General features: G+C 34.5%; 1 protein-coding gene and 1 long non-coding RNA gene across 3 annotated transcripts; both read right to left on the bottom strand.

Moving 5' to 3' along the window:
- Nucleotides 1–974: 974 nt before the first annotated feature.
- On the bottom strand, nt 975–12,187 carry shn (zinc finger protein schnurri). Of its 2 annotated transcripts, none has more exons than XM_073084598.1 (6): nt 11,796–12,187; nt 5,331–8,620; nt 5,095–5,244; nt 4,638–4,891; nt 4,326–4,519; nt 975–3,930 (listed from the first exon to the last, which is right to left on the bottom strand). In XM_073084598.1, the coding sequence occupies exons 2-6, from the start codon at nt 8,598–8,600 to the stop codon at nt 2,279–2,281; spliced, it is 5,520 nt and encodes a 1,839-aa protein (XP_072940699.1). In that variant the 5' UTR covers nt 8,601–8,620; nt 11,796–12,187; the 3' UTR covers nt 975–2,278. The 2 variants fall into 2 exon arrangements, with proteins under 2 accessions (XP_072940699.1, XP_072940690.1); XM_073084589.1 differs by having other exon boundaries at nt 5,077–5,244; nt 11,796–12,186.
- Nucleotides 12,188–17,644: 5,457 nt separating this feature from the next.
- LOC140748758 (uncharacterized) lies at nt 17,645–20,301 on the bottom strand. Its single transcript, XR_012102972.1, has 2 exons — nt 20,103–20,301; nt 17,645–18,181 (listed from the first exon to the last, which is right to left on the bottom strand). It is a non-coding gene; the product is annotated as an uncharacterized LOC140748758 (long non-coding RNA).

Genomic DNA, 20,301 nt, shown 5'->3' on the forward strand with positions numbered 1-20,301 from the left:
CCTGTACCAACAACACTGGTAATGCACGATCTTGGTTCAGTGTAAAAAGCGTTTGTTTTTGGAAGACTGAATCTGACTACTATAATTTTTCATCAGAACATGAAGATGTATATAAAATAGCTTTAACATCTTACAATGTACACATATTACATAGTTATTAGTTACATTTTCCGTTGCCATATATGATATAGGATTTTACTTCACTTACTGGAAAATAACTTGTGAAAATAGCATGAGCACTAATTGAAAATTATTGCAATCATCCATGTGGTCAACGCCCCCAAATAAGTATTAAGGAGAAATCAATATTTTCTCGCTTTGGATTACAACAAAATCTTTCCCATCCAGATTTTATATACAAAGTATAATATATACCGTAAAAAAAATAAAAAGTATATTTTAGCTCCAATTTAGTTCAATCTGAAATACATCAAGCTGCTAAACAAGTCCTGCCGTCATGAGTTTCAATAGGGACTGAGAGACATTACATTGTCTAAGTCTGTCTTAATTTAGATATGCACATCATTTGTTTATATATTTTTATCAAAAGTAACTTAGGATATTGCCCGATCAGTGATTTCAATGAGTTTTTGTATGCATTGTTATCGCGCCATTAATTAGAAGACAGATAAAGTTAAATGTAACTTTTAAGTTAAGTATCATCACAAAATGAAAGTTTAACAAATCTGCTGCAATGATGCAATGCATACAATTCGGTTCAATTATTTGTGTTACATATTAAAATGTTCACATTTATAAAATGTATATTGGAACATGAAATTTAATTATTGTTGTATGGCTTGAAATAATCGGTTTTGATTCAAGTGTAAAAATATAATAATATGCTACATAAGATACAAAATATTTAATAATTTTGTTGCATCACAGATGGTACATGTATTTTCACTTATTAAGTATACATTCAAATCAAGTGTATAAAAACCGGTTAATGCATATGCCTAATCCTATGCATGCCGGGTCATGCATAGGATTAGGGGGCTTTTCCTGTTGCGCGAGTTTACGTCCGCACCCACACACATGGAATTAACTCGCTAGCTTGCTTCAGAATATTTACGACCCATGTGCATGTGTGTGTATGTAACATAAGTTGCAAGTAAGTTACGCGCGGTTGTAAACACGCGCGACAGGAAAGAGATTACTAATTCTTCACAGTACAAGTAGTATGTTATAGTGAGTACAATCACATTTGAATGAAACATTTTTGTAACTTATAAAAAATGCATTAATAAGTGATATGTTTTGAAGCTTATTAATATACTCTTAATTTGGCCTTCATTTAAGTTTCGATACAAATATTTTAAAAATAGTTGGGTCATGATATACCTCCTACAGTAATATAATATAGTGCATACGTATGGAGTTGTTACACAAACCTTTTCTTTTACTTAATATCATAATCACCAATTATCCTGATAGATACGTATACCTACATATTCACATAGCGACGTTACAAGGAATAAGATCGTAAAAAGTTTTATTACGAAGAAATCATAATAAAAGTAGGTACTTTGCTTTATGAAAAAACGTTCATATTATTTTTAAGTGACGCAAGGCATGCGTCACCCTCATGTATAGAGTTATACTCACTCATGCCGGTCAAATATTTACCCAATCGAAGAGTAACTAGTATAAAACATGTATCTAGCACAAGTACTATTTTCGATATGGAAGACTCTTCAAGGATCTTATGTTTATCTAAATTTCGTTTACGGAAGTTGATATGCCAATTATTTTTAAGATAAAAGATTTTGGAAGTAGACGTTACTCAGTGTAAATACGTTGTAGTTAGTATATATTTTATAAAAATACATACAAAAGAGTAATGGTACTTATGAATTTAAAAGTTTTTTGAAATATGTTAAATATGTTTCATTGATATTTGAAGCATTTTTATCTATAAATGGACCTCAAACGTTTCTGTACGAATATTTTAGACAAATTTGACTTAATATCTTTTTATGACTTTTCTTTACGAACATTTAACAATTTCCATTATTTCTACTTACAGCTACTTATGTAACAATACGTAAGCCTTATAATGGAAGCAAATATAACAACTTTAATTAATTTTGAGATACATATTTACAAGACACTTCACAATTACATTGAAATAAAATATGTATATAATTAAAGCGCATCATTTTGTTTTCACACTTTTCAAGTCAAACCCCAGTAAGAATAATTAAATCTTAAATTAACAATAATAAAAAAAAAAACAAAATTGCACGTAAACATTCTACTTAATATAATTTTGGCACTAATTATCTGTGGCACTATAATTAACTCGTGTTTCTGGATCTTGAACATCACTAGGTTCAATTATTTTTATCTCACTATCTTTTTCACTTTCAAATGTCTTTTCCGAAGGCATGGCGATATCTTCATCTTCCGATGAATCTCTGCCTGCAGAAGGAATCGCTGCCATCGTACCGTTAGGCTCGCGGTATTCCAGTTTCGTAGGATCTTTCTCGTGCAATTTTCGCGCTAGCGATTGCAAGCTATCTAAGGAGCTGGCGCAATCAGTCGTATCGATGTCTGTTAAACTTACACCCGCTCGCTCTATTTCCGTAAACGTACCAAAAGGTAGTTTAAACAAGCATTCAAGTCGCATGACATGCATTTTACTTCTTAGATGTTTGGCTAAATGTCCATGAATTCGAAACGCTATATTACAATCAGAGCAGCGGAAAGGTCGTGGATTAAACGATGTCGCTGCCCCAAATGTGGAAGTCATAGAAACTTTATTATGATGTGAACCGGAGCGTTCGTGTTTTTGAAGATGTCCTCTTGTTCTAAAGCTGACAGCGCAAACGCTACATCTAAATGGTCTTTCCATATAGTGTATATTGAGATGCAATCTCAATTGAGAGGGCTTAGTAAACGTTTTATTACAAAAATCACAAACCCTTCGTCCATCTTCCATAAGTCTTCCCGGTGAATAAGATTGAGCACTTTCGAACTCTTTTCCTTTGGTTACTTTAAACGCCACACCTCCAACACCTATGACAACTTTACGCGCAACTGGATCATGATCCTGTGGTGGAAATTTCATTGAATCATCCTCTGAAACATTAAGATCTTCTATCTTAGCTTTTTCTTCGGTAGTTTTAGCACCATTGCTATCATCGCTTGAATTATCTACTTGGTTTTGTAATGATTCGTCCCGTGTTTTAATTAGGTTTATTCTAGCGTGTTTTAAATACTCTGAGACTACATGTTTTGCATTTTCAGATCCAGAACTAGGAGTACGAGCTCTTTTAACGTCAGCGGATGTAGCTTTTGGCAATTGAGAATCGTCACTTGATTTTGCAGAATCGTCTTTTGTTATGGATATTTTCTTGGGAATATTATCATTTACATGGTTTATTATACTGTTCGTTTTAGATACAGACACGTTTTCAACATCATTCTCTTTAAACATAGAGTTTTGAATTTCAATTTTACGTATTTTGCTTAAGTTACACGTTACTTGACTCTGCTTTATTTTTGAGTCCAAAAGTGCTCTTTCTGTCAAATACGTATGCAACATAGGTTCACCATTAGACCATTGGCTTGGATGTTGTGGCAACTTAGCTGTGTTTGATGCAAGTGATGCAAGAACACTCGATTCTCTGGCGGTTGGTATTTCAGGTATGTTACTAGAAACTTTTAAGTCTGTTTTGCTTAGATCCATCGGCTCGTTGTCAATATCCATTCCCGTATCAACTACGTTTCTCGTAGTTTGTGATAGTTCTGGAATAAAGTCCATAGTGGCACTATCCATCACGATTGGTGTATAAGGGTAAGTTGAAGGTCTAGCACTGGTGATTAAACCCGGTGTAGCAGATGTAGCAGGCCTGTTGCCTCCTAAAGACAACAAACAGTGGGCTGCTTCATGTTCTGGCAAACGCGATTTATATATTTCTGTATCTGGAATGGAACATAAAATTTACAGTTAATTAAAAATTGTAGAGTTAATTTCTGTTGACCAGAAGATTTATTGTATTAGAAGATTTATTACTGCACTCGCTATTAATATTCACTGATCAGGACACCATTTTCCAGATATCTACAGGTATTTATGGGTTATAACCATAGACTATATCAAATGCTAGAGTGTGAAGTGAAATCTGTTTTTTTTTGCTATAGAGCGCATTAAAACAAAACAAAACAACAAACTAGGCAATTTAAAATACTTGAATTTAAGTTTTTAAAATTCGAGTCGCTCAATGAAGTAAACAAATAGCAATGTATAATATAGTTCAAAAATGTGATTATGTAAGGACACGTGATTACAATAAATGTACTGCTTATAATAAACCTACCGCTTGATTCTGTTTCGCCTTCGTTCCCTTCATCACCGTCTGATTCAGTTTCATCGTCCGTTTCGCCTGAACATTGAGTTGTCTCCGCTCCTTCACCATCATTACCTTCGTTAGGGTTTATACCCAATTCGCAGCACTTTTTATAATGAGCTTTGCTTTTCATGTGTTTCGTTAAATTCCCTTTGGTTTTAAAACTGAAAATTTAATAAATGCCTCATTAAATACATATAATATGAAACACACCTCATAGGTACAATGCAATACCTTTCGTGTTGATTAATAAATTAAATAGTAATAAAGAATAAAAGTTACCTAAAAGCGCAATGGACACATGTATATGGTCGCACATCTGTGTGTGTTCTTATATGTTTTTTTAACATTGAAGGTTTTTTGCATCGGATTCCACATTCTGAACATACGTAACGCCCTCTACCTCGACCTCGAACGTATGTATATTCTTCATTGCTTTCAAAACCCCCTGTTAATTCTTTTTTTGGAGTTGTCGTATTGTCAAAGGGGTTATTTTTAGCGTCCTCGACCTTTTTAGCATCCACGGACGAAATGATCTGGAAACATTTAGTACTTTATTATTAGCTAATACACATGATTATTTAAGTTATTATTACAAGAAAAGTTAATTAAGTAAATTTCTGCTAAAAAAAATTTCAAGTTGCTAAAATTTTATCAAAGGTAAAAGTGACTTTCGTAATTCTACTTTAATTTGATTATTTTTTAAATTATAAAATGATACCTTTTTATCGTTTATTACATTTTTATTCCATTGCGATGAATGAGTCAATATAAGATCCTGTTTGATTACAGAGACGGCCACGTTCTGCGGTCGATGACGTGAGTCATATAGAGACATAGCAGACGATGCTGACAATCCCAGCGGGTCTGGCGTCAGCTCTGATAATAACTGTAAACATATTCATGCATTCATGTCACAATCATCAATTCAGCATTGTATTATTATTATTTATTTGTTAAACTTGCTTTATTTACCTGCCAATTACTGTACATAGACAGAAAATGTTGATTTGGTACGTATGTTGGCTGTGGGCGATTAATTGTGCAATAGAAGACTTTAGTAGAACATTTAAGGCCTAAGTACGTATATGCATTTCCGTTTAGATATAGTTGACCGTAAGCCTTAGCTGGGCGAGGCGTTTCTGGGGACACCAATGGCATTGTATTCGCATTCGGCGTTATACCATGGTGTCTTTTCGGCGTAAACGTCCCAGGTTTGAGGGGTAAAGTGGATGGACGCAAAAATTTTGGTTTTCTTTCTTCTGCGTTAGAATTTACTACTAAATTTTTCTGGAAATATGATGTTTCAGACCGTTCATTCGGAATTGAATTGTGATCCGTTTCAAGTGCATTCGTATTCTTTTGAACTTCAGATGAACTTTGGATCTGATTATTATATATTTCAGCTTTCGTTATCAAGTTTTCAAAATTGAAATTACGTATTTCGTTGGCCTCCGATTTTATATCAATACTTTTAGACGGAACCTGATGGTTATATTCTTTAGCTTTTTTGGTCATAATATAGTTTGTATTTTCTTTTAGAACTGGAGATCTAGGGAGTCCATCCAGGCCTCTTTTAAGACCTCCATCTTGTCTGCCTGTCGATGTGCGTATTATATTAGATGTATATGTTACTGCATCATCGACATTTTTTATTTTTATGATAGGTAACGCCGACACATGTTGAATATCGGGATTAGTGCTATCCCTATTTTGACTATAATTATCCGGCTCTATGTTGGAGACTTTCAAATTAGGACTTCGTACACTAAGAGTTCTTTCAATACTAGAAACGATGGAAGTCTTTCCTGCAGGACTTTTTACTCGCAAAGAATCTTGAAATTGATCAGTCTGTGTCTGTAAAGAAATTTTATGTACATCGCCATTCATAGCTTTTGTTGATATGTTAGAAGTTCCAACGAAAACGCCTGGTGTATTTGGTCCTGGTATCCCTGGCACATGGGGAATTAACTTTCCACCGTGTAAGATTGTAGTAGCTCCATTGGGTGATGAAGATGGGCTAAGAGGGGGTAAAGTTAGGGGATTATAGGCTGTAATAGCACTAAGAGGTGGAAATTGAAAATGAGTAATATCGTGAATATTGAGCAAGTTTTGAGCCGAAGTTGACATTGTGATTCTGGGAGTCTGAGGTTGTGGCGTACTTATTATTTCCTTTGGTGTGGGAGGATTATGAACTATTGTTCCACCGGAATGTAATCCTGATCTAACAACCACGCTACTTGCTTCAGAGTCATTTGCAAATTTCGAAGGCGAAAGATTTTGTTGTACCATAATTGGAGAAAGTTGGTTTTTACTAGGCTCAATGCGTAATGTAGTTGTACTTCCTGAATGGTCAACTATTTTAACTTCTCCTCCAAACATTTGAAGAGAAGTAGAACTGTGTCTCATATGTTGCGAAATTTCCTCAATTGAGCGCAAAGTTATTTGATTTGTGTCCATACACCGTATCTTAGGTTGTAAATATAAATCTGCAGAACGTGGAGCTGAGATCTCTGCAATACTGGGGCTATAAGCTTCAGACGTACTGTCAGGTTTTCGTTTTGGGCTAGAATCTTTAGTTCTTGTTCTCAAATTTTCGGATTTTCTACTAATATCAGACGATCCTCTTGTATCCACAAGTCGAGTATTGCCAAGTAATGGGCCTGGAGATGGTAAAGGTGCAATTACATCATTATATTCAGACTTTGTTATAACAAGATTATCTGGTTTAATTTTTAAAGACTGTAATTTTGTACAAACATTTACTTTAGTAGCTGTACTAACTTGAGTTTCTGGCAATCGAACATTGATGGAATTACTTCTCATGAATACATTTTCTGGTCTTGTGTTTTTTGCATCTTTTTGAACCATATTAATAGATGTTGGACTATTAGCAATGCTACCTTTACAGTAATACATTCTATGTATTTCAAAATTGTCAGCACTTCTAAATATAATTTGACACAATTGACAAACATATAGGGGTCCGAGGCCATCTAACAATTCACTTGTAACATTGGATAAACCATTTGTTTTATTCTTAAGCAAAAGATCTTTTATAATTGAACCTTCAGGGTTTAAATGATGTTTTTGATCTTCAAAATTTGTGAAACTTTCCGAGTGAGATCGTTTTCTAAATGTGCCATCAGCCTCGTTGCTATGTTTTGTTAAGTTTAATGGTATAACATCTGATTTTATTTCAGTGTCAAGCATAAATTGTTTGCTCTCGGCAATTTGTTTTATTTTACCATATTTTTTTTGTAAAGGTGTTTCAATAACATCAACAATGGCCTCATTATCTGATATAATTTTAGAGATATGTTCCGTAAGAAAGTCCGCATTCGAGGAAATTGTTTTCTTTGTCTTATCTTTTTCGTCAACGCCTTGATAAAACGCTGCTCTGAACTTAGGTTTATAAATTGTTTTTGATTTATTGTTATCATTTAAAGGAATATTTGGACTTATAGATGGCGCACTGTTATCATTTATCAATTCAGGAGAAGAAAATTCATGAGATCTTGTGTTTTCAATGCGAATTATTGAAGCATCTGATCCGGTGTCAGACAAAGAGGTTGGTGGTATAGATGTATCACTCTCAGACCCACCAGATAAATCCTCGTCATTTATTGTAGTAGACGAATCAGGTCCTTGCAATCTTAAAGCATGTGTTCTTGATCTACGATGCTTATACAAGTTGGATTTTGTTTTAAAAGCAAATCCACAAGGTATACAAGGATAAGGTCTTTCGTTGGTATGAGCTCTGATATGTTTTTGGAGAACCGAAGGCTTGGCACATGATAACTTACAATAAGGGCATATATAGCGGCCCGTTCCACCACTGTAAGTATCCTTGATAAAATCATTTTCAAGATTTTCAGTCTTATTTGGAAATTCTTCAGGAAAACTGGTCTTACCAGATATTTGAACAATATTATTTACATCACTTAACCTAGAGTTTTCATCACTAAAATTAATTTGTACATTTCTTTCTGAATTAGCAATTTGCTTATCGTACTGTTCCTTAATCTTTTCTATTTCTGGGTGAGCTGCTGCAATGCTTCCATTTGAGATTGAAGAATTGCAAGTAGCATTTGATTCCCTGTGTCGGTTTTCCTCGCTCTTGGATGTATTCGAAGGAAAAACCGACACAGTAGATGCCATTTTCTTAAACTTCTTGTGAAGATAGCTGTGATCATTGTTATTGGTGAAATTACTGTCCAAACGTTTTTCTTGTGTCAGCGGCATCGTACCCGCGACTTTTGTGCCTGAAAGAGGATAAATATTTTTTAAGTATTATGTCAATAATATCTTATTATAAAATATAGTATTATGTCAATAATATATATTATAAAATATAACAACTAGTATGATAATCCTTACTAATATTATAAATCCGAAAGTAACTCTGTCTGTCTGTCTGTCTGTCTGGTTGTCTTTTCTTCACTCCCAAACCACTAAACCGATTTTAATGAAATTTTGTACAAAGATAGTCTAAACCCCAAGAAAGGACATAGGATAGTTTTTATCCCGGAAATCCCACGGGAACTAGAGATGGCGATCTAAGATCGATTAATCGGACAAAAAGTCGATTATTTTAATCGATATTAGTAAGGATTGAATCGTAAATGCATAGGCATCTGATCAAGTGATGATCTTTAGCAAAGTTGTTGTCCATGAGCCCACGAAGGTTTCATAGTTGGTACGACCAATTTTCGCCAGATGGCGCCACTGCCATTCTAATGAAGGTACGAATTTACAGTTTTATGTATGTTAGTATGTCATATTAATTTCTTTTAAACGCGGGCGAAGCCGCGGGCAAAAACTAGTAATTATATAATACTTAAAATGATATCTTTAGATTTTTTTCTTTATGTATGATGTCTGTTGTTTCTTTGGACATGGTTATTTTATAACCCAATATAGTTATTTTGCAACGCAAACGGTCAATAAATATTGACCTAATCGGTCAAATAATCCCTTGGCTTTGTTAACCTCTGACGTAATTTTAACTTTTGCCTTGATACAGTGTAGCATGTACATGCTTGCTATTTACTATTAAAGTTATTATTGTGTCGCAGAAATCCGACATTGACACGCATCTTTTTTTTCCAGCCCGTAAAAGGTTACTCGCTTGGCTCTCGTAAATTAGAGTAGGTTAGATTAATTATTTATTATCCATATTCATAAGCATATTATGTATGCTTATAAGCATATGGACAAACTCTATACATGTAATATGCTTTTATTTTAATAAAATAATATAGCTAAATTCATTTTTACTTAAGGTAATTCGCATTCTCATTAAAGTCTGTGAACAAAATATTTTCTTGTTCAGTTAATATCGTTAGCTTTTAGTAGTGAAATAATTGTCAAACCCGTTTTATTGCTTTTCATATGTACATAAGAATTTCTACTTACTTATATCATTAGTAAGTGCCTATTACTATTATTTTTAAACTGATTGGTCCGACTTGGCGCTGTATTTCAATGAATTCCAAACTGCTATTTTGTCATCTTAACGAAGAATTTTTATGATTGTTAATTTAAGCTATTTAATAACAAGAACAACTGTACGCCATTTTACCTAATACCGTTAACGATTATGCTTAAATCACGGTTTATGTTTTAGAAGCGTTAACTTGAATCGTACCGTCAACAAGTAGTGAATACTAGTGAACGCAGCGAGGTGGCGAAGTGGCGCGGGGATGAGTTCACCCACGGCGCATGTGCCGCGCTATGTTATGTCTATGAGTGTGCGGCGTGACATCACCGTGACGTAGCTACCAACACGCGCTAACGGCCTAATGAACAAGGGTATCCCCGATTTTACGCGCGGTGTACATTTTATAAATTGTTTCATGTTCATCTATTTCAAACATGTAGTCCAATATATTTTTACTTATTATATTGTACAATTTTTTTAGACATTATCTACGTATCTTAAACATTTGTATCACACACTATATGGAATGTTAAAATAACATTCTAGTGATAATTGCAATTTCCTAGCTACAGAAACAGTATATTAAATAAACTGCCTACTAACACTACAGGTTAATAAAAATATTGTATTCAAGCATGAAGTAAGCGAGTAAGATGTGAGAACAGTGTTTCGCGAGTGTGGGTGTTTATTTAAACACAGTCCGTATACATGTAGTGGTACAGTACGGATGGCGACCTCGCTTTGCGCTCACTCGAGGCATTCGTGGACGACTGCGTTGCTGCGTTCCAAGAAGGCGTTACAATTTCTCAGAATCGAAGACAGGCAAGCCGCTCTACTCGTTTATAACGAGCCAGAAAATAAGCGCAGTACGCACTACGCACACAAACATGAGTCGCTCGTTCCATCGGCGATCGGGCGGATCTACTAATATCGGATTCTGTACCTCGCCACTGGTGTGCGCTTTTTATTAACCAGTTGCAAATAACTGAGAATATATTCCTACCAATTGTATTAACAAAATGTTTTTTTTTTTAAATAGTATTTGGCAAGATTATTTTCTAACACATAAGTTCTACAATCGCGGATAAAATTAGAGCACTATATATTGCAACTCGGAGTCTCCCATGTGAGAGGTAATGAGATGCAGCAGGTAGATATATTATGAAGGACGGTGCGGCAGTGCGGCGATCGGTGTTGTAACGAGACAAAGGAATCCCGGCGGTCGGCCGCCGCCCGCCGGCCTGGCGCCAGGCCAGGCGGCCCTGGCGACGCCTGTGTCGGCCGCCTGCACGCCGCCAGCTTGTTTTGCCTCCACCTATCACTAGCACCTTACGCTGCCGCACTGAGCCTCCACCGGCTTAATGGCTTGTTTATATGTTCACATTAGGTACTTAGTAGTTCGATTTTATTTAATTAAAATATTTAAAAATATGTTTTTTCATATGTAAATAATAAAGGTCACAATAATAATATTGCATGTAAGTTCAGTAGTATTTTAATATATGTTATATGTTCGAGTCTAATTTACAAGCCAAGCAAATACCTAATATTCATCAGATATAGGTAAGTTTAGGTAGGTATACGCTTTGTCATTACATAGCTATCTGGAGTGATAAAACGCAAATAACCAAAAAATGTAGTCCAATATATTAGTAAAATAGATCAGTAATATAGGTACACATATAAGTAATAACTCTTCACAATATAGCCAACGAATTTAATTATAAATTATTTCAAATAATTTCCACATAGATAAAGAAATAGCATAAAATCTCAATTTCTTTGCTACATAATTCTCGAATGCCTTATTACGTTCCACAATCAAATAATATTTTATTTTCTATTGTTACCCAAAATCTTATTGTCCTTGACCCATCGATCGAACGTAAACGAGTGAAAATATATGCTAGGCTAGCCCAAATAGCTGTCCAGTTCCATAATTCCGTAAGCATTGAATACACTATTATTGTATTTAATCGATTTAAAAGATGTCTTACCTACCGCGGTGTAATGAATCAGTCCACCATTATCCAAGGAGTTGTTTAGATATCATTTGTTTACCCCTTCTAAACATATGTCAACAAGTCCGATAGGCTGCATTTCACCCGCGCGCAAGTGAATCATCGTTAATAATTGCGCGACGATCCACGCCACCACACACACACACCTTCAATATCGTCACTCACGTCTCACTCGCACTACCTTACAACAACGCCACTTTCTTTTTCGCGTATAACAATTACCGACGTGTATGTAATTATTTATATTATCTATCCGTTGTAATATTTTGGATGAACGTAAATTCCAGAAACAAGCGACGCACGCTGCCACTCCGCGGATGACTGTTCAACTGTTTTTAGTTGTACTTTGTCGTTGGTTCGTTTCGTTCCGTTCGGCTATACGCTGAACTCCCCGCGCCGCCCGCGCCCGCACCGTGCGCCTCCCTATACGCCCGCTGAGAAGTGATTCATGTCGCGTTGTATCTATCTCCTTCCTTCACCGCAACCGGATCGGTCGCTCTTCGTAATCTATTTATACGTATCTATGCACGGACTTTAACACCGTGCTTATAATTTTAATTACTAAATAATAATAAATTCTTCAATGAAATCCAATAGAATTATCAAAATGGATTAGCGAATGTAGACGTACGCATAAAAAGTTACCTAATTATTGATTTTTAATGTTACTGATCGTCCTCATCATCCTCGTTTACATTATAATTATTTTGCATATGTAAAGTGCATATGCAAAATAGCTACCTATTATTATTGATTACGGAATAAGTAATTTGTGTTTTGTGTATTAGTAGCAGTAGCAGTAGCGACGCAGCGTAATTTTCATGCAGCACTGATTTCGTAACGGTTGCGCTCGACTAGAACGGGTATTGGCTTTGTAGTTATACCTTCGTTCTCTGTACATTCTCTTGGTCTAGTGCCGTGCATATTTCTTATTATATATTATAATAAATTTAACCACGAATCAGACTGAACATTTTATTCATTGTTCATTGATTAGCGCACATACGGATGGTTAGTTAGTTGACATTTTCCTATATATAACTTATCTCTTGAACTCACTATCATTAAGACCTTCTTATCGAAATTCAGTGCCTAAGTGGGTAGGTAGGTATAATATACAATAAATTATTTCGCTTATATACAAATATAGCGTCACTATTCATGCTAGCTAAGTCAATTTTTGGTCCCTAAGCTGATTAAAGATAAGTTCCACCTCAAAACTTCCTCGGTACTCTAGTCAGATGAATGTATAAACATATTATTTGCAATGATAACTGTAGGCGGCTTATCAGTTTGTGTGGAGGCGATGACGCACGCGCTTTGCCGATAGCACATAATCACTCGATTCTTGGCCGGGAAACGAATGATACGAGAAGCACCGACACAAACACACAGATACCTACTTAATATCGCGAAATATGCAAGATAATACACAATTACACACCAATTACGCTGGTTATTCAATCAATAACGTGTGAAGTTCTAAATTTTCAAACCTTTCGTGACGTATCTGACTATGATTGGCATTTAACAGTGTAACCAAAATAAAGTAAAAGTATATTACCCAAGGTAGGGTAGATACTCGTAATCCTGCTTACGGTATAGGTATCTACTAAATGTGTACTGCCTTGAAACAAGTAAATTTCCCAAGTACTTAATTTAATGTAAAAACCGTAGATTTTCTAATCAGTGATAGTATAGACAATGATACTTTCAAATGTATCATTATTAGGGCGCAGCATAGCTATTTCGCTAATAGCACGGCAAGCGCGGGGGCGCCGGGCCGGGCGCGGGCACTTGTTGCGTTGTTTAGTTGGCGTTCTCGCCTGTTGCTGAGATACGACGTCATATCACGACCTTGAGTCACAAGCCACTATTAAAATGCCTTCTGTCTATACCAACTTTCTGATTATCTGTCTAAAAAATTATAACACCCTACAAATACCCTTAACGCTTCATGTAGATATACCTACGATACAATAATTAAGTAGGTACTTACACAAAGTTAAAAAAAATATAGCCATGGACCCGATGGCATCGTACAAAGTACTCACTTAGTTACCCGCTACTGTGTAAAATAATAAATATATTTATCAATTTTATAAAAATAATTCTACTTGGTCAAAAAAAGTAAGTCGGCAATGGATTTCGAACCCAAAATAATATTTCTTTAATTGTAAGTCGAAATAATGCATACCTAACTACATAGGTATTTGAATTAATTAAGCACAAATAACAACCTTACTAATATTACTTCACAAACTCAATTCTTACATTTTATTATACATCCGTTTCTAAGCAAGTATTACTCCGTAACATAGCTATGTGTAAATGTGGGTACAGATCTGGTCAGGCGCCATAAAGTCGCGTGGGCGGGAAACCCGTCTTTAAGTGGCGATGGCGAACGTTGAAACCGTGCAAAATATTGCACATACGCTACTATAGCATACTTTCTATGCCTTCTTCAGACCGTCTTTATGATCTTATGTTTTTTTACATTCAGCTGGAGTGTTCAAGTAACTTTGATATATATTGAAAGACGCGACGACGATATGGTTGTGAAAGAGCGGAGTGAAGTCGGAACACAGTCCGATCGGCCGGAGTCTCCCCACTTCGCTCGGGCTTCCCTCAGATCCAGGTCATCGGCTGGCCGGTGTGGCCGGCCTGACCGCTATTACAGTCATGTCGACGTCTATGCATTGCTTCGGCAGGGCGCGCCCAGCTACCTACCAATTTCCTTGTTAGGTGTTCTCTTCTGACACGGACTACGTAACGCCTACCTACATATTTACAGTCAAGTGGGTAATCAATAGCAAGTAGATGGCACGCATATTGCAATATTGTACTTTTCTAGTCCCTCGTTATTAAAAATTAAAATCAATCAATGTCTTATTATAACGCGTCCTTATAGTCACATTAGGATAAGGCGATAATTTTGAACTATATAAATCATGGATTATTTTCAGCTTTAATTACAATAGATACCTACCTACGTGTAATATATACGATAGGGACTGGGAGGGACTATGAAGATTCCAACTTACACCTACAAGAAAATGTAGGGGAATTGGCAATCTTCTTTGAAATAGCTATCTAAATGGTATACCTACTGTTAAAAATGAAAAAAATAACAATTCATTCTTGACTTCATTTTGACCTTGGAATCCCAACTTACCCAAAATTACGTGTATATTCAGCCAAAAATAAACTCCAAGAACGGGATGGCATGCAAAACAGGCGATTCCCGACGTGAGCACACGATTACTGCCAAAAATATTTCGTCGTAAATATAAACGTCATACCTACTTATATTATTAAATTTATGCCACACAGGAATGTAAATACATAATAAAAGTTTAATAAAAATATTGAAGTATAACATAATTTATAAAGAAATGTAGGTACTGTCCTCTTCCACAAGTATTATTAATTCATTATAAAATAAAATTGTTGCATCACAGCTGATGTAAAGCTAACCTACACGGTAAGGCAAAAGTACCTACTGCTCTTTTTTGGAATTTTTTACATATAACATGGAATTAAAGCACAAATTTATTTAAAAAATAACTCAATAGCTATCTATATACCTAGTAAATACGTACCTAATATTTTCTGTAATGTATCCACCATCATATTCAACAACATTATGTATAATAAAGTTATTTTTATTAGTATTAGTTATTTTAATGGATTTTGTTTGTTTTACATTTGGCGCTGATGATGTTTTTATGTTGTTCGCGAAATCGCTTTCTCTTTACTGTTAAATTCTTGTTTTAAATTTATTATTGTAATCCGCGTCTATGGTTAAATGTCTATTTAACTACTTAACACTATTGACTTTAACCAAAGGACAATAAACGAAAGATCGATAATATTTAAAAATTATCGTGGATATAACAACTACACCTGTATCAAGAGAATGGCGTCATTCTCTGCGAATTCATCCGTTCACATATCAACAACTAAAACTTCCATATGTTTGTAATGAACACGACAATAATATTCATGAGTCAGCCGAAACGAAGCTGAACTCCACTTGACCAAATAAATAACGATATTCATTGTTGCCAACCTTTCCATACTGAAGCTTAGGTAGGTAGGTACTTTAAATTTATATTTCATGTAAATAAAAATATTAAGTAGGAAATATTATTGTTTACATGATTTTTTATATGCCTGTGACTTTTGTGATTGTATTCACTTCGCTTTTAATTATGTACATTTTTATATTTAATCTATTAATATGAACCGCAATAAAAATAATGTTTAACAGAGGCTTTTTAACATTTTTCGGTTTGAAATGTTAAAACCAAAATAGATTTGGCGCGTGTCCCTTACATCACATAAGCTCTGAGAGAACGATGGAGTGACAGAAGCCAGTTGAGATCTGCTTTTGGCCTTTTGCCAGCATCGTCGAGCTTGGAGAGAGATGTTCCTGCTTCCGAGATGCATTCTTTGCACCTACACAGATGATCTAATTTTTTATTTTTGTTTTGAAGTAGTTCTGCTACATTCGCTTTATTCATTGTGTTTTACACAATAGCCTATCTACCTATAGTAGTTATATTTAGGTAGGTACCATCAAAGGATCATTGTTTTGTTAGTCACGTAAAGTTATTACTGAATTAAATATATTATCAGACAATTGACGTAGTCTATCTAATAAATCCATTTTATGAATTAGATAAGGTTTGGGTAATTTTTGTCCATATAGGTACACCACCCACATCCTCCATAATCATATCAGCTCCAGAGTTTATAGAAAGATTAATTTCGATACGACAATTAAAACTAGCTTTAAATTGAAGTGAAACTCATAGGTATAAGGCTTATACAAATAGACAATAACTTTTATACGTTACTAGGCTATAAGATAACCTTAAAAATGCAGTTAACATCATTTTCAAAGTGCAGTGTACTACCAGAGTATTTATATCTATATCCCTATACTGTGGCACTCCTTTTTATTTACTCGTATATTACACAGAGGAAGGTGACGATGGCGTATCTCTTTTTAACACGCTTTTATAATATTTCTGTTTTACTTTGCGGGTGAAAAGTGAAATGTTAATACTCAAAAATAAAATAATCATATTTTATGTTACTCATATAGATATCTACTTGTTGGTACTCCAGTCTCGTGTAATAAAATTTTTGACTTAACGCATGTCATACTGATAACAGCATGATAAAAGATAACATACAACAATGTGATAATAATATAGTGCTGAATTTTTGCATTCAGGGTTCCAACAATATCATATTTATCGTATAATATTACTTACAATCTAACTCATGTCACGTATAGTTTTTATAATTTAAATGTTCCCATTCTACGATTTAAAAATAAAGTTCAAAATGTAATTAACCTATTTATTACACGTAAATACTTAAATGTGTTTAGTTCATTCTCAAACACATTATCAGAAAATTTAGTGTATGATACAGTAATAAGTAATTAGTGAGTAATATAAATAATATAAGAGTCTAATTAAGAGATAACATTTCAGTAGGTAACTCTACGAACTTTTAAATGAATTTGCATTTTTGCAAGGAAATAAAAAAGATAACAAAAATACGTAACGACTAAGATTATTTTGAATTTGTTCATAAATAATAAAGGGAACGGTTGGCGTATAATCGCGCCATTCATTATTCCTGTTTAAAGGTATTCCCTTATTTTTTTACTATAGCTGTTCCCAATTTTGTATTATTCTTTAGAAAAAGAACAAAAGTACCTGCCAGCCACTTCGTCGATTTTTTTCTTAGATTTCAAATCAGGTAAGAGCTTACGGACTTGCGGACTACCTACTTAAAACAAAGTGTAATAGCAACTCTACATTTAATTATACACTTTAAACATTAATCAATTAAGAAAAAAGTTTCAATAATTTCAAATAAATACCTACCTAGGTACATAATTTCGGTTTAACTATCGATGATACAATCATATAATGTGTTAGTTGACGGTCATCTTTATCATTCATTTCTCGGAATATACTGATGTTTTCATTTGTACAGCTCTAGAAGGAGATAAGATTATCACTGATTTATTTATATGAGTATGTAATATAACAAAGGAGCTTACACCGCACCCGCTCTTCATCTCCTGTTTTTTGATTCTTTCATTTTTATTTAGGAATTTATGATTTTATATTTTTCATAACAACAAATTGGTATATGTAGATAGCACGAGAGAAACTGCGTAAATAGCATTATTTACAGTTGAGTTGTGCGATTCTCGGAATACCCCCAAGCACGCGCCGTGACTCGCCCGCAGCCCCGCGCCGCCGTCCACCGCGTCATGTTACAAATTTTTTCACATTTACGACTCCGATATTTCCACGAATTTGCTTCCCTTCCTGTTACCAAGAAATACGAATTTATGAGCCTACGCCTCTACTGGCTATATTTAAATAGAAGGTAAGTAGTGACAGCTACAAATGTACAAGTAATACTTGCATATACGTCACTTCGGGCCAAAGGTTACAGTCAGCTATTAATAATAGTCGCAATCACGCAGCATGAACAACTTTGAATTGTATTAGCATTACATAGAGCTTAAAACAAATGTTTATTAAGTAGTATAGCTAACCGTACGAGTACATTCTAGTTGTGTGATCGTGGTCATAAAGCTGTTATTAAACGAAGACGTACATACATATTTAATTATATTAATGAAATAAGCTTAAAGACGCAATGTTCCGTTAATGAGAATTGTGTAAATAATATATAATAATATAATAGATAATCGTACACGTCACCCAAGTAATATTTCCATTGCACAAGATCCAACGCCATTATAAATAGGCATAAATGGTAATAAAATATCAGTGTTAATAGGTATATTCGATCTATATATTTTTGTCTAAAAATAACGAAATTGGTCTATTCCTAATAGACAGAAATTGATTAATGTCGGTCTTTGCTAGGCAAAACATTAAAGAGATTCATTATAAAAAACGACCGTTAGTAGATAGGTTTTGGCAAATTAAATCAACACTAACTACCTATACCAATAGACGCAAATGTAATACCTATTTACGCGGAGGCATTCGGTTGTTGGGTATGTGTGCCATTGTGTGGCATGCGTGTTAGTGCCCGAAGTGAGGTCGGACGCGGCTTATGATGCAATTTTTAAGACTAAAACTTTTATTTTAAAATGTGCCCACCAACACCAATCTACAAGTGGCCAGCATCACCAGCTTCGACGCTTAATCTCTTCTGATTCTAGGATGTGACCCGCGACTTATTTCGAGACATTTTACGAAAACAAACAATGTTGTTATTTACCACAATAAGTAAACTAACCAACACGTTCAGTCATAATTAAGTTCATTTTAATTTTTTGTCACCATATTATACCTATTATTATTATAAGACACATATTATAATGTGTACACATCCATGATATTATAAGAAAATCGATATTTCAAAAAGTTGGCGTATCTAAACTTTATATTAATAAAAAATATTCGAGTGTGTAACTCCCAACTCAATAAAATTAATATCGGCATAAAGTTTTAACTCGTTTATTTTTAAGTACCTACATAGCAGGTGGAGATAGGTGGCTCTACATAGCAAGATTCACTAGCAGGTGGAATGGTGGTAGTGTTATTATGTTGTCTTTGTTTCATGGTGTTATTTTTAACTTACAGTATGCAATGAGCAATATACCGGCACATTCCTTTTACCTATTCTGTATGATTATTTTTATTTTATCCATGACTACGATCTACTTCATTATCTTATATATAAAATTATTCTGTCACAGTGTTAGTTACCGTACTCCTCCGAAACGGCTTTACCGATTTTCACCAAATTTTATATGCATATTCAGTAGGTTTGAGAATCGGCTACTATCTATTTTAAAGTGCTAAGGGTTGTTCACTCTTAACATTTTTTTATTTATATGGCAGCACAACGTTTGCCGGGTCAGCTAGTATTATTATATTTTCGTATCTTATTAAGACATTAATAATACTGTCTTCTAGGCAGGATTTATATTTCAGTAAATATCTAATATTTCAATGTGATGGTTTTTGCCCGTTTCACGGCCACACATTGTAAGAGGACATAAGCGAGAGGTTTATAAAAAATACTCTTTACATTACAATTTTATTAGAACAAGTTATAGATAGGTACATAAGTAACTAATATTGTAGTTAAAATTAAATCCATATACATATAAGTACCATATTGTAACTGACAATTTGTAAGTGCCGCCGTTGGCCTATACAAAATAAATATATTTCATTTCATTTCATTTCTATAGGTACTTACTTCGATACTCCAAGAATTGTCACATCAGAGAGTGTAGACTAATTTGTAACGGTTCGACTGCTTCATGGCGCCTACGGCCCTACTGGCGTTGCTATGACAACCCTCATATTTCAGGGATTTATAGATCATTTAACTATAATAGGGCAAACCAATTACCTACATGTTCCCCAATATGTAATAAGATTGTCGTAAAAAAGTA

The sequence above is a fragment of the Epargyreus clarus genome, unplaced genomic scaffold (assembly GCF_041222505.1).
Source record: "Epargyreus clarus isolate Ecla_fem2 unplaced genomic scaffold, WU_Ecla_fem_2.2 ptg000003l, whole genome shotgun sequence".
Classification (NCBI taxonomy): Eukaryota; Metazoa; Arthropoda; class Insecta; order Lepidoptera; family Hesperiidae; genus Epargyreus; species Epargyreus clarus.

Excerpts from the sequence above, each read along its gene's own strand:
- shn (XM_073084589.1), bottom strand. The coding sequence starts at position 8,600 with ATGCCGCTGACACAAGAAAAACGTTTGGACAGTAATTTCACCAATAAC. Across the intron at positions 4,892-5,076 it reads ATGTAATAAACGATAAAAAG|ATCATTTCGTCCGTGGATGC; the intron begins GTATCATTTTAT and ends AAATGTTTCCAG. Across the intron at positions 4,520-4,637 it reads TGTGTCCATTGCGCTTTTAG|TTTTAAAACCAAAGGGAATT; the intron begins GTAACTTTTATT and ends TTAAATTTTCAG.